At 40.9% G+C, this 14,574-nt stretch overlaps 1 protein-coding gene across 1 annotated transcript in view; it reads left to right on the top strand.

Moving 5' to 3' along the window:
- Positions 1 to 2,409: 2,409 nt before the first annotated feature.
- The window catches only part of MSH6 (mutS homolog 6), a 29,603-nt gene continuing 17,438 nt past the window's right edge, over positions 2,410 to 14,574 (top strand). Inside the window, exons 1-3 of the mRNA XM_045011762.1 lie at positions 2,410 to 2,723; positions 5,749 to 5,951; positions 10,348 to 10,517. Of these exons, the coding sequence (XP_044867697.1) occupies positions 2,485 to 2,723; positions 5,749 to 5,951; positions 10,348 to 10,517 (612 nt within the window). The 5' untranslated portion in view covers positions 2,410 to 2,484. The remainder of the gene's footprint in view (positions 2,724 to 5,748; positions 5,952 to 10,347; positions 10,518 to 14,574) is intronic.

Here is a 14,574-nt window from a genome sequence, read left to right as displayed (position 1 = left end):
GCTTACAGTCCTTTTTCCTTTGTAGAGAGGTGAAGTGAGTAATGTAGATCTCCTGTCTTATTTTAGTGAAGTCTGTTTGTATGGAAGTTTGGTTATTGATGAGAGTCTCCAGGTTGGAGAGCTCTTTTTTGATGTTTTCCTGTTTGCTGTGTAGGATGCTGATCAGGTGGTTCCTCAGTTTCTTTGATAGAGTATGGCATAATCTCTCACTGTGGTCTGTGTAGTATGTAGATAGCAGTGGATTTTTTACCTTTAGTCCATTTGGTATGATGTCCATCCATTTGCATTTGGAAAGGAAAATGATATCTGTCTACATTTGTGCAAGTTTCTTCATGAGGTTGATGGATTTCCACTCCATACGGCTAAATGCAGTGCCTTGCATGGTGCCAAGTATCAGAGGGGTAGCCGTGTTAGTCTAGATCTGTAAAAGCAGCAAAGAGTCCTGTGGCACCTTATAGACTAACAGACATTTTGGAGCATGAGCTTTTGTGGGTGAATACCCACTTCGTCGGATGCATGTAGTGGAAATTTCCAGGGGCATATGACCTTACATATGACACTTCTGTTAATACACTCCAGAATGATCTTAGCCTTCTGTTAATACACTCCAGAATGATCTTAGCCTTTTTTACAACTGCATCACATTGTTGACTCATATTCAATTTGTACTCCACTATAACCCCCAGATCCCTTTTAGCAGTATTATGCTAACTAGTTATTTCCCATGTTGTAGTTGTGCATTTGATTTTTACTTCCTAAGTGAAGTACTTTGCATTTGTCTTTATTCTATTTCACCATGTTGATTTCAGACCAATTAGTCAAGGTTGTTTTGAATTCTAATTCTGTCCTTTAAATGCTATCAAATCCTCCCAGCTTGGTATCATTCACAAAGTTTATCAGGATACTCTCCACTCTATTTTACAAGTCACTCATGAAAACACTGAATAGTATCAGACCCAGTTCAGACCCCTGTGGGACCCCACTAGATATGTCCTCCAAACTGGGCAGTGTACCATTGATAAACTATTCTTTGAGTACTGTCTTTCAACCAGTTTTGCATCTACCTTATTGTAATTTTGTCTAGACCATATTTCACTAGTTTATTTATAAGAATGTCAACTAGAACTGCACCAAAAGCCTTAGTAAATTCTAGATACATCACATCTACAGCTTTCCCCCTAACCACCAGGCCAGTAACCTATCAAAAAAGGAAATTAGGTTGGTTTGGCATGAGTTGTTCTTGACAAATCCATGTTGGCTATTACTTATCACTCTGTTATCCTCTAGGTGCTTACAAATTGTTTAATGATTTCGCCCAAAATGCACATCAATAGCCAAAATCTATAACATACATATATATGGCTTCTTTTTGAGGAACTACAGGAGCTACTGTTATTCTGTGGCAGGCTAACATTTCCTGACATACAATGATCAAGTCAGCATTGTTAGCTTTAAGATAATGAATATTCTTTACCTCAGGGCATTACCAAAAAAAAAATGAATTAAGAAATATAAAAAATATAATCAGTCTTCAGTCTCTTTTTATTAATGGGCAACTTTCCATACCGATGCTTTGTCTTTTTAGTACATCATTTGTCTTTCAGAAAGTTTATCTCACTTACTTTAGTAGCTATTGCTATCTGATGACTCTTGAGCACTTAAAATCAAACAGCTTCTCTCTTGGGAAGACACTATTTAAATTAAGCTATTTTCTCTAGAAATCAATGCTATTTCTGGAGTCATGTTTTAGAGTAGATCCCTATTTCAAAATCCCAGCTTCTCAAGCTCAGCAACTACCTGAAAACAAATCCTGGGTGTCAAGACTGGACATTTGTGCAAATCACATTGTCACTGCAGTCCAGGTTTATGCAAAGATAGCATAAAATAAATTGAATTTACTAAAAAATTAAATAGCACAGGGAACACTATAGTAGCCACTATCATACTTAAAGCAATAAAAGTCTTCATTTTTTAAATTTATGTGAAACTGCTGCAGGAACTCCACTCTACTGCACCCAGTCTACTCCAATCCACTGTGCTGCAGAAATCTAGGGACCTTGTTAGAACCATAATTTAGACCCACCTTCCCGCACCGGTTGTGCAATTGATTAGCAGATAATAGAGCTACAGGGAAGTGGGTGGTATGTGAAGGGTGCAGGGCGCCGCATTGCATTGAAGCTGGTGCGTGTTGATAGGGTGCAAGTCAGGATGCCACAGTGCAGCCGGTATAAGGCTGTACAACGGGGGGGGGCTACGCAGTGAAGAATTAGCCAGGTTATTAAAGTGGCGTATAATAATACCAGTTTAAATGTTAGGGGCGGGCCTAGGCCGGCGCTGCATGGGGGGTAGTAACAGCTCTGGGCAGGCGCTGCCTGCGGCCCAGCCCCTCCGGGTCACTCCACCCCCAGCAGAGGCGGGGCCGACGGTGGTGGGTTTCGCGCTCTGCCCGGATTGGGCGGTAGGTCGTTGATTCCCGCCGCAGCCATGTCTCGGCAAAGCACCCTGCTCCGCTTCTTCCCCAAGGCCCGGGCGCCAGGCGTCGGTCCGACCCAGGCCCCTTCTCCTCCGGCCGCAGCGAGGCGGAGCGGCTGGGCCTCCAGCGAGGCAGCCGGGGATGAGGCAGCCCTGGCTCCCGGTGGCGGCGCGGAGGAGACGGGACGATCCGGCGGAGTCGAGGCCCAGGGGGCGAGGAAGGGGCGAACCAAGGCCGCCCTGGCCCCCAGGTAACCGGGCAGGCGGGTGTGTGTGGCTGCCGAGGCCTGTTGGTGGTTGGGGGCACGAGGTGCCGGGGACAGTGGCAGGCAGGGATGCGAGGGGCCGGGGGCCAGGGCCGGCTCCAGAGCCCAGCGGGGCAAGCACCCGCCTGGGGCGGCCCTTTCCCGGGGGGGTGGCAGGCTGGGCCAGCGGACCCTCTGCAGTCATGACCGCGGGAGGTCCGCGGCTCGGGGGCGCCTCCAGGGCATGACTGCTTGGGGCGGCCAAATTTGTAGAGCCGCCCCTGCCGGGGGCGCTGGACCGGTTGGCGCTGGGAGGATGGCGCGAAAGGGGCTCGGTTTCTGTGCTTTCTCTCAGCACTCCCACCAGATGAAGCCCGTCCTGTGGCCTCTCCCGAGTGCTGGGGTGGGGCAGGCTCCCGGGGGTACTTGCCGGCTCTAAAGTCTTATACACATTCACATTCTGTGGCTTCCCCTCCCCTCCATCTGTAAACACCCCCTCATCTCACAGCGAGATTGTGAAGATGAATACCGTAGTGATAAGCGCCATAGATAGCATGACCAGAAAGCAACTGTGAAAAAACGGGCTGGGGGTGGGGCCTAATAGGCGCCTATATAAGAAAAAGTCCCCCAAAACGGGACTGTCCCTTTAAAAATGGGACATCTGGTCACCCTAGCCATAGAAAAACCCATGAAAAAGTTAATAATATGGTGTTCAGAGCAGGGTTTGAATAGTGTTCAGTAACTAAGGGCTTATCTACACCAGTGGTTCTCAAACAGGGGTCTGGGGTCCCCTAGGTGCCTTAAGCAGGTTTCAGAGTGGCCTTCAAGCAGGAACAGCATTTGACTCACCGAGCCCTGAAGCCTGAGCAATGTAGCTTTGTGGGGGCCCCTGGCAGTTGCCCTGCTTGCTACCCCTTAACGCCGGCCCTGGCTTTTATATGCAGAAAACCAGTTATTGTGGCACAGGTGGGCCGTGGAGTTCTTATAGCATGGTGTGTGTGTGTGTGTGTGTGTGGGTGGGGGGGCCGAAAGAAAAAGATTGAGAACCTCTGATCTACATACACTACAGTGCTGCAGCACTTTAGTGAAGACCCTATTACATGGACAGGAGAGTTTCTGTCAGCTGTAGTTAATCCATCTCCTTGAGAGACAATAGTCATGTTGGCAGGAGAAGCTCTCCTGTTAACATAGCACTGCCTACACTGGGGGCTAGGTGGATTTTTCACAGCGCCAAGCAACGTAATTTCACCAAGGTAAGTTTGTAGTGTAGACCTGTCCTATACACACACTGAATAAGGAGAAAACAAAATACTGAATAGCTGCTTATTTAGGGTGACCAGGTGTCCTGTTTTTAAAGGGACAGTCCTGTTTTGGGGGACTTTTTCTATTACCCCATTACCCCCCACCCCCGTCCTGTTTTTTCACAGTTGCTATCTGGTCTCCTATTCAGTGAGCACCATCCATCCTGTATGCTGAATGAGACAAGGGTGCTGTCGAAATAAAATGTGATCATTTTAATTACTGTATCATAATACATGCATACAAGGGGCTGATTTGAAATTGCAACCGTAATACTGGCATTTCCTAACGTTTGAGTGCTTAACGTTGCGATCTTAGTGTTTTAAACAATTTTTTATGTATAATTATTAAAATGTTAAAGATAATTCTCTAGATTCTAATTCTGTCCTCTAAATGCTAGCAACTCCTCACTTAAAGTCGTTCCGGTTAACGTTGTTACCTTGCTGATCAATTAGGGAACATGCTAAGTCTGCTGCTTGCAGGAAGAGCAGCCCTGTGTTAACCCTTGAGGGCTCAGAGAGTTCATCATTTAGCAGCAAGGCATTCCCTGTGAAATATCCCTCCCTCTTCCACCCTCTAACTTCACCACCTCAACCAACCTTCACAATCATCATAGTTGTGAACAGTATTAAATTGTTTGTTTTAAAATGTATACTGTGTGTATATCTATATAATATATAGTTTTTTGTCTGGTGAAAAAAATTTCCCTGGAACCTAACCCCCACCATTTACACTAATTCTTATGAAGAAATTGGATTCGCTTAACATTGTTTTGCTTAAAGTTGCATTTTTTCAGGAACATAACTACAATGTTAAGCAAGGAGTTACTGTAATGTACAAATTTACAGTGGGGTACACAAACCTTTTATGTAATCTCACCACTTTCAGATAAAGTGTGTGTCTTTTTTTAATACAGAAAGTCCATTTTCACTGAAACTGGCTTGTTGCTAGTAATTATACAGTACTGGAAATAAACTGCTATTGTAGATGGAATAAAACTGTCTTTTGGGGGAAGGACTTAAAACGGCTTTGAAATAATTTCTTTCAGCCCTTTGTGAAAATCATGTTCAAAGAAACAGTGAATAGCCATTTGTGAAGAAACAATTTTTCTTCTAGGATAAAGAAACGATGGTGAATCAATTAGTATTTAGTTAATCTTGAATATTGTTGCTTGTTTGACTGATGACTTAATATGTGCTATAAAATCTATGCTAAATCACTGGATTCCAGCTTTTGCTGATTTGAAAACCAGGCTGTTATTTTCCAATTTTTTTTCCCAAGTCCTCAGCATCCAACAGTCCTATTTCTGTTAGCTGCTGAGGTTTTTTGAAAGTTCTAGTCACTTCCCTTAGGTATCTTAGTGAGAACTGAGTTCTGTTAAAAATCTGTTCTTAATTGCGTCTGCTAATTGCTCTTGAAAATCTGTTTCTGAAGATTTTTCCCTGTTAGCTAAATTATGTCCTGTATTTTTACACCCCATAGATAATCTACTGGATTTTTAGAGAGATTTGGGAGTGTAAGAACCAGGTGGTGTTCAGTAAAAGTGTTTGCATGTAGAATATAACTGTTAACCCAAGAGCAACCAAGACCTGCTGAGACCAACCCAGTCTCTCTAGTAGCTTCTGATAAATAGTTTGACTTAGAAGTAGTGCTATAACTTTTATGAAGGGACTGACTTAAAGACTGGGGGCTTTTTACCTGTTAATCAAGTTCTGTTTCTTTGTGTTTGCAGTGTCTCCTGTGATTATTCACCTGGTGATTTGGTTTGGGCCAAGATGGAAGGGTACCCCTGGTGGCCATGTCTTGTATACAACCACCCAACTGAAGGAACACTAGTCAGAGCGAAAGGAAAATCCTCTCGTGTACATGTACAATTTTTTGATGACAGCCCAACAAGGGGCTGGGTTAGCATTAAATACTTAAAGCCATATAAAGGTAAGAGGTGTAACTTAAATATTTGAAAAGGGATCTGGAGAGAGGCAGTTTGGTCTAAAGGAATAAACACTTCTGCTGACGTTCCTGTGTGGGGAAAATTCTGTTTCCCATTGAACAGAAACTCTTTGCTTTAAAGGGTTTTAAACAAAAAAAATGGGTTTGTCCTTTTTTTTTTTTTGCTTATTCTGGATATACAATATATATATATATTGTAAAGATTTTCTGTTTGGTTTTTATTACCCTAGAAATGTCAGGAATGTCAAGCCTGGTCTTTCCTGATTTTGCTGGGGGACCTTGGGAGGTCTCAAGGATTGCTATTTGTCTGAGAACAATAGACTGGATGTAGGCTTAGACATACATTGATTACATAATTTAAGTTAACCATATCAGTTCTGGTGATCCTTAAAGATTTTGGCTAGTTTAGCTAAGTACAGCTTAGATTTCTTCTAAATTCATACATTGTATTAAAGTTTTATGGTGGTAATAGAAATTACAGAACAGATTAAATTATAGTGTTTATATTGTTTCAAAGAATGAATATAACTAAGGCTGTCGATTAATTACAGTTAACTCAAAAATTAATCTTGATTAATCACAGGTTTAATCGAACTGTTTAAAAATTGGTATTCTATTTAATTTATTAAATATTTTGGATTTTTGTCTACATTTTCATGTGTACTGTATTCTGTGCTGTAATCAATCAGTGTATATTTTTATTACAAATATTTGCACTGTAAAAATAATAAAAAAAAAATAGTACTTTTCAATGCACCTCATACAAGTACAGGCAGTCCTCGACTTTACAATGTTCGATTTAGGATGAACAGCACTTACGACGGTTCTGAATTGACATCCTGATTTGACTTCTTACCACTGGTTTTCACTTTGACATTGTGTCCCGCAGTGGAGTGGATTGCAGTTCCTATTACAATGTTTCGACTTATGACGCAATTTTCAGGAACCAATTGTGTTGTAAGTCTGAGGATTTCCTGCACTGTAGTGCAATCTCTTTGTTGTGAAAGTGCAACTTACAAATGCAGTGTTTTTGTTACATAACTGCACTCAAAACCAAAACCATGTAAAACTTCAGCGCCTACAAGTCCACTCAGTCCTACTTCTTGTGCGGCCAATTGCTAAGACAAACAAGTTTGTTTACATTTACAGGAGATGCAGCAGCAGCAGCAGCAGCAGTGGGCAGCATTTTTACAATGTCACCAGAAAGTGAGAACAGGCATTTGCATGGCACTTTTGTAGCTAGCATTGCAAGGTATTAGAGTGACCAGATAGAAAGCATGAAAAATTGGGATGGGGGTGGGTGGTAATAGGCGCCTATATAAGAAAAAAACCCTGAATATCGGGACTCTCCCTATAAAATCGGGAGATCTGGTCACCCTACAAGGTATCTACATGCCAGATATGCTAAACATTTGTATGCCCCTTCATGCTTCGGCCACCATTCCAGGGGACATGCTTCCATGCTGATGACACTCATTTAAAAAGTGTTAATTAAATTGTGACACAAATCTCCCACAAAGAGTTCAATGTCCCCTGCTCTGTTTTACCCACATCTGGCATGTACATATATTGCAACACTGGCTACAACAGTGCCATGAGAACACCTGTTCTCACTTTCAGGTGACACTGTGAACAAGAAGCAGGCAGCATTATCTATAGCCAATCGCTCAAACAAGTTTGTTTACATTTTACAGAACAAGAAATATAACTGAGTGGAGTTTGTAGGCTCTAAAGTTGCATTGAAAAATAAAACCAAATTAGTTATTTTTTGTATATAGTTCTACATTTGTAAGTTCAACTTTCATGATAAAGAGATTGCACAACAATACTTGTATTAGGTGAATTGAAAAATACTATTTTTTACAGTGCAAATATTTGTAATAAAAAATAAAGTGAGCACTGTACACTTCGTATTGTGTTGTAATTGAAGTCAGTATATTTGAAAATGTAGAAAACATGGTATTCTATTGTTTAATTGCATGATTAACTTGTTTATAATTTTTTTTATAATTTTATTTTAAAAGCTGTTAATGACTTACCTTATTTTACTCCCATATGCATGTAAATTGAAAAATGCTAATATTTTCTAACTCTGTATTTGACTCTTGAATTTATTTTCTTTGGGGAAGATATAGTAAAAAAATTACATACAGAAGATGTAGATGCATTTCACGCCAACAATTATATGTTAAATAATTGGGCAATTTTCATTTTTTTTATTATGGGTGTATAAACTTCAGGGAGGTGCAATGTAGTTGAGTGTGCATGAATGGAAAGGCGTAACTACTGATAAATTTACCTCTCAGGTACAGATAAGTTCCTGCTTTGAATAACTAAGCAACTGTCCAAGTTCTGAATTGTTTCACTGATTTAGCACAACCAATTCCCATAATCTGTAACTTGCATATTAACCTTGACTGGCAAACTGATAAAGGACTTGTACCAAGGACTGTTGGTTTTATACTGATACCAAAATTACATAGTCAAAATAGGTTAGAGTAAATCACTGCTGTCATAAGGTTTATTGTGACAAGATATAGATTTGCTGATTCTTGATAAAGTGTTTGTATATTATATTTAGGACTGTCCAGCGATTAAAAAATTAATTGCGATTAATTGCAGCATTAATAATAGAATACCATTAATTTAAATATTTTTGGATGTTGTCTACATTTTCAAATTTATTGATTTCAATTACAACACAGAATACAAAGTGTACGGTGCTCAGTAGAACTATGTACCCAAAAAACTGCATTCAAAAATAAAGTAAAAATTTTAGAGCCTGCAAGTCCAATCAGTCCTACTTCTTGTTCAGCCAATTGCTCAGACAAACAAGTTTGTTTATATATTCAGGAGATAATGCTGCCCACTTATTTACAATGTCACCTGAAAGTGAGAACAAGTGTTCTCATGGCACTGTTGTAGCCGACGTTGCAAGATATTTACATGCCAGATGTGCTAAAGATTCATATGTTCCTTCATGCTTAAACCACCATTCCAGAGGACGTGCATCCATGCTGATGACAGGTTCTGCTTGATAATTCAGAGCAGTGCGGACCGACGCATGGTCACTTTCATCATCGTAGTCAGATGCCACCAGCAGAAGGTTGATTTTCTTTTTTAGTGGTTTGGGTTCTGTAGTTTCTGCATGGGAGTATTTCTCTTTTCAGACTTTTGAAAGCATGCTCCACACCTCATCTCTCTGATTTTGGAAGGCCCTTCAGATTCTTAAACCTTGGGTCGACAGCTGTAGCATCTTTAGAAATCTTACAGTGGTACCTTCTTTGCGTTTTTGTCAAATATCTGCAGAGAAAGTGTTCTTAAAATGAACATGTGCTGAGTCATCATCCGAGACTACTATAACATGAAATATATATGGGAGAATGCGGGTAAAATAGAGCCGGAGACATACAATTCTCCCCCAAGGAGTTCAGTCATAAACTTAATTAATGTATTATTTTTTTAATGAGTGTCATCTGCATGGGAAGCATGTCATCTGGAATGGTGGCCGAAGCATGAAGGGGCATACGAATGTTTAGCATATCTGGCATGTAGATACCTTGCAATGCTGGCTACAAAAGTCCCATGAGAATGCCTGTTCTCACTTTCTGGTGACGTTGTAAATAACAGGTGGGCAGCATTAGCTCTCATAAATGTAAACAAACTTGTTTGTCTTAGCGGTTGGCTGAATGAGAAGTCAGACTGAGTGGACTTGTAGGCTCTAAAGTTTTACATTGTTTTGTTTTTTTGAGTGCTCCCCCGGATGTTCCTCTATGCCTCTCTAGGGGTGTGTGCCCCACAGTTTGGGAACCACTGTTCTAATTGAAAAGCCAGTGGGTAAAAGCTGGATTACTAACTTCAACCCAAGTTCTTTAAAGTGATCCACAGAAAGGGCATAAGGTTCTATTTGAGTAGGTCCCGTTCCCAGATCATGGTCTCAATTTGAGCTCTCATGCTGCCAGTGTAAAATGTTGTCTTTTTTTTTTTTTTTTTTCAACCATGATGGGTACTGTCAGATATAGAATTTAATTGCAAATGCTAAATCCAGAAAATAGTTTTCTTATAATTGGATAAATGTTCAGACCAAGACTAATCAGTTGTAGAAATGTGAGACTCATCCAGAGTTCTTGCACTGGGTACACATTTTACTGGACAGATATACAAACTAATTCTCTTGCCCCCACTTCTTCATGCTGAACAAATAAGTTTACATGTTTAAAATCAGTCAGATGGAATAATAAAATCAGTCTCACATTGGATTTGTGATTCAAAAATGCTGGATAATACTAGAGATAATGCGGAGAGTGAGTATCTACAGCGATGACTGGCCTCAGGCTAGACTTTGCTTCAGGTTCTGACATATTATTTGCATGTTTTGTAGGCTCAGCGGTTAGGGAAACGCAGAGGGGAGGTATGTTTTATAGTTCAAAGCCTGAAATTAAAAGAGCAATGGAAATGGCAGATGATGCTATGCGCAAAGATAAAACTAAGCGGCTTGAGCTTGCAGTGTGCAATGAACCTTCAGATACTGAAGATGAGGAAGAGATGGAGGTAACTTTTTTTTTTTCTTCTGTTTTCTGTGATGTCATTGCAGAGGCGGTGTTAGAACTGGAAAAAAGAGCCCACATTTGTTATGTTGCCATCTTATCGTTTCCTTTCTCAATAACCCCTTTTGTTGTAATCCAGAAATAGATTCCTGCATATTGTTACTGTTGAAGAATGTAGAAGCATAGGAAAGAGATGAATTGTCATATTGTATCAGACCAGTGTCTCAGCTTACTCTTCAGAGTAATGTACAAGAAACAGCATAGTGAGTGAGCAGTTATGGAACAAACTATCCATATGAAACATTGGTCTTAATTGTAGAAATGTGGGGCACCCTCACTGACAAACTTGTCGTGGAAAATTGGGTGTTTGTTCATACTCATGTCTCCTGGCCAGTTTGTAATCCATGAAAATACTTTACATCTCATCCCATGTTCACTTTGGTTTCCTTAACAGATTTCAAAGATTTTTCTTTTACATTCAGTCACACTTTCATTTTTCTTCAAGAAAAACACCAAACATAAAGCCTCCTAGGTGTGTTCTTCACAAAAATAAACTTGAAAAAACAGGAACAATCAGCTGGGCTCCACTTTAGCAGGAATTTGGGGGATCTAGCCCCCTTCTATTGGAGATAGGTGGAGACTCACTCATTTATATAAAATGAGTTAGGGATGTGGTTTGTGTGTGGTGCTTTTTTTTTTATTTTTTTTTTATTTTTTAAAAGAACTCAACTTTCCCAGCCCTATGAATAAAAATGCTGGGGTTATGGTGGATGGTTGTGGTGAGGAGACAGCAAAAAGGTTTTCGTGCAGGCCTTCCCATATTTAATAATATCTAGTTTCATATGGAATCTTTCACCAGTTGATTTCAGTACTTTACAAAGGAGGTCATTATCATTATGCATATTTTACAGATGGGGAAACTGGGCAAGTTACTTCCTCTCTCTTCCTCCCTCAAACTCACTCAGTAGGCTAGTGACTGAGCAAGGACTAGAATCCAGGGACTCCTGAGCCCTACTCGTGTGCTCTATCCACTACACCACACTGCTAAGGCTGGCTGTCTTGAGAGCAGGTTGCGGTGGATAGGGCACTAGACTGGAAGTCTTAAGACTTGGGTTTGTTTTCTGTTCTGCCATTGACTTCCTGTGTAACTTGTAGTCTCACTTACCCAGTCTGTGCTTCCATATCCCTATCTGTAAAATGAGGGTAATATTTACCCACCTTTGAAGCTTTCTGCGAATGATAGCTCTTATATAGCATTTCATCTGGCCATGATAAATTTGTTATATTTTTGAAGTGTGAAGGTGGTTATGTTGGAGAAATTAGTGGGATCTAAGATCTTTTAGTTGAAGAGATCTACAGTCTTGGACCATGGGCTAGATCCCTGAAAAGGGATCTAGCCCAGAGGTTCTCAGACTGTGGTCCGCGAGCTCCATTCAGGTGGCCCACTGATAATTCCCTCTAAGGTGCGTGCCTGGGCGGCTGCATAGGAGAAAATGAAGGGCCACTCACCTGATTAGTGGACCCACACCTGCATTAATTAGGTGCCTGGACCCTGGAGAATAGGCACATTTAAGGTGAGGTCGTAGCCTTGGGGGAAATTTGGGATGTACAGGACTGCAGCAACCAGAGAAAGAGGTGACTTTCCCCAGCTCCAGGGCTGTGGCTGCTGGGGAGAAACCCCCCCCTCTTCCCTGCCCCAGCTTGGGGGCTGCTGCGGCAGGGGAGAGAGGGCACATCCATTGCATTAGGAAGGTCAGACTACTGATATTAAAAATTTTTTTGTGTGCTTTTATTTGTAGAACAACAAAAGTTTATTAGGTTTTTTTTTTTTTATATAGCGCTTTTATCCAAAGCACTTTACAATAGCTAGCTAATGGTACAAACAACATTGCATCTGAAGAAGTGGGTATTCACCCACGAAAGCTCATGCTGCAAAACGTCTGTTAGTCTATAAGGTGCCACAGGATTCTTTGTTGCTTTTACAGATCCAGATCCAGACTAACACGGCTACCCCTCTGATACCTAACATTTGGAAAGATCATTAAGTGGTCTGCAGAAAAAGAAGTTTGAGAACCACTGATCTAGCCTATAATTATTCCTGGCTATTTTAGCTGTTGAAATGTGCTACAAGTGGACTGCACTAATAAATTACATCAGGTGGCATTAATAGTAAATACAAATTGGCAGTCAGAGGTAAATCAAAATTCCACTACAATGTGCATCTTGTAAGGGATAGTTACTTATAACATGTTCTAGTGGTTTTGATTAAGCTCTGAATTTTCAGTAATTGAAAACTTGGCGAGAAGAAAATTGAGTTTAATGTTCAGTGTTTGTGTGGTAGAGTGCAGACAAAAGTACATCTGACCACAAACTAGGGCCAAGATTTAAAAAAGGGAGTGTTTAAAATCAGGTACTTAAACATGAATTTCAGAAGCTAACTTACAAACGTGCAATTTTTTTTTTGCAAATTTTGGCTTATACTTCTAATCAGAGCCAATATAGTAGCTACAGACTCAGCACAAGAAATAGACATGCATCATTAGATTGTTAAAGCGACAGCATCAACAGTTTCCAGTTAACTGCAACGTAAGTGAAAGAATAAAGGAAATGGGTTACCTAGGGAGGTTGTGGGATCCCTGACACTGGAGGCTTTTAAGAACAGGTTAGATAAACAGATGTCAAGGAGGGTCCAAGTATACTTATACCCTGCCATGCTGAGGCAGGATTATTTACAATGCAGCAGAGAAGTGTAATTTCCAGTCTTAGTAAGACAGACCTGTGATAGCTCAGCTTGAGCTAGTATGCTAACAGTAGCAGTGTTGGATGTTACTCGTGCCATCATCAGTGCTGCTAGCTGCCAGGGGAGAGGGGTGAGGTGGGTTTGAAATGTGGTGGCTAGCCCAGGCTGCCATCAGTGTTGCAACATCCACACTATCTTTAGCACACTAGCTCAACCTGAGCTAGCGTGACCCTGTCTACTTGTGCTGGAAATCACACCTCTAAGCTGTGTGACATAACTTTGAGGTCCCTTTCAGCTCTGTTTTTGTGATTCTAAAAAGTAGTCTTACTTTAGTTTTTGTTTCACATTTCACATTTCTCTTGCTATGTGTGATTCAGACAGCAACAAGGAAGAAAAAGTCTTAAAATGTAGTGAAAATCAAAATTGGCAAGGGAACTATTGAGCAGGTGGTGTTCCTGAAACTACTTCTATTTCAATGTTTTGAAATTGACTAGATTTTTAAGAGGGTGTCCACTTAATGTTAATTTTGCAGAGGCTTCTAGGAAATGGGACTAAACTTGTCATAGCTATTATTAATTGATGTGTGACTTTGTCTAAAGTTGCTGATTCACTAAGATCCAGTGTGGTGTTTGGTTTGACTGAGTTTTATAGTCTTAAACTGCAACTGGATTGCACAACTTCAAGCAGCCTCCATGTGTGGGAAGATCCCACTTTGCAGCTGGACTGCTAAAATGAAATCCAAGCAGGGAGTCTCAATTTTGTCCCTGCTCAGCCCTCTGGACAGTTGGGGCTGTGGGGGAAGGGAACTGGTTCAGATATTTACTCCTCCATCACCATTTCTGTGCAACTGCTAAGCAGTAGCTGTATGTGCTAAGCACGGTTATGTTTCTCTGAGTGGCTTCAGACCAAATAATGTAATTGTAGCCATTGAAAGTAGGTCCAGTCTGATGACTCAGCGATGCCCTTTTCCCTCAGTTAATACATTTTAAGCTTGTTCTATCTTTTCAGTGTCATAAGTCTACCAGTTCTGTCTGTCTTATGTATTTGTATAGCCCCCATCATAGGATTTGATCGTCTCACAGTCCTTTAGGTATTTATTCTTACACCACCTCTGTGAGGTAGGGAAGTGCCGTAACCCCAATTTTACAGATAGGGAAACGGAGGCAGAGAGATTGTGACTTGCCCAAGATCACAAGTCTGTAGCGGAGCAGGGAATCGAACCAGAGGCCTGGGCTGGTACCTTAACCACTGGACTGGATCATTCTTCTCATTTCTCCATAGCTGTTTTTGAAAAATGGAATAAACAAGAACTAGATTTCTA

The sequence above is a fragment of the Mauremys mutica genome, chromosome 3, assembly GCF_020497125.1.
Source record: "Mauremys mutica isolate MM-2020 ecotype Southern chromosome 3, ASM2049712v1, whole genome shotgun sequence".
Classification (NCBI taxonomy): domain Eukaryota; kingdom Metazoa; phylum Chordata; order Testudines; family Geoemydidae; genus Mauremys; species Mauremys mutica.
This window is presented reverse-complemented; position numbering and strand designations above follow the sequence as displayed.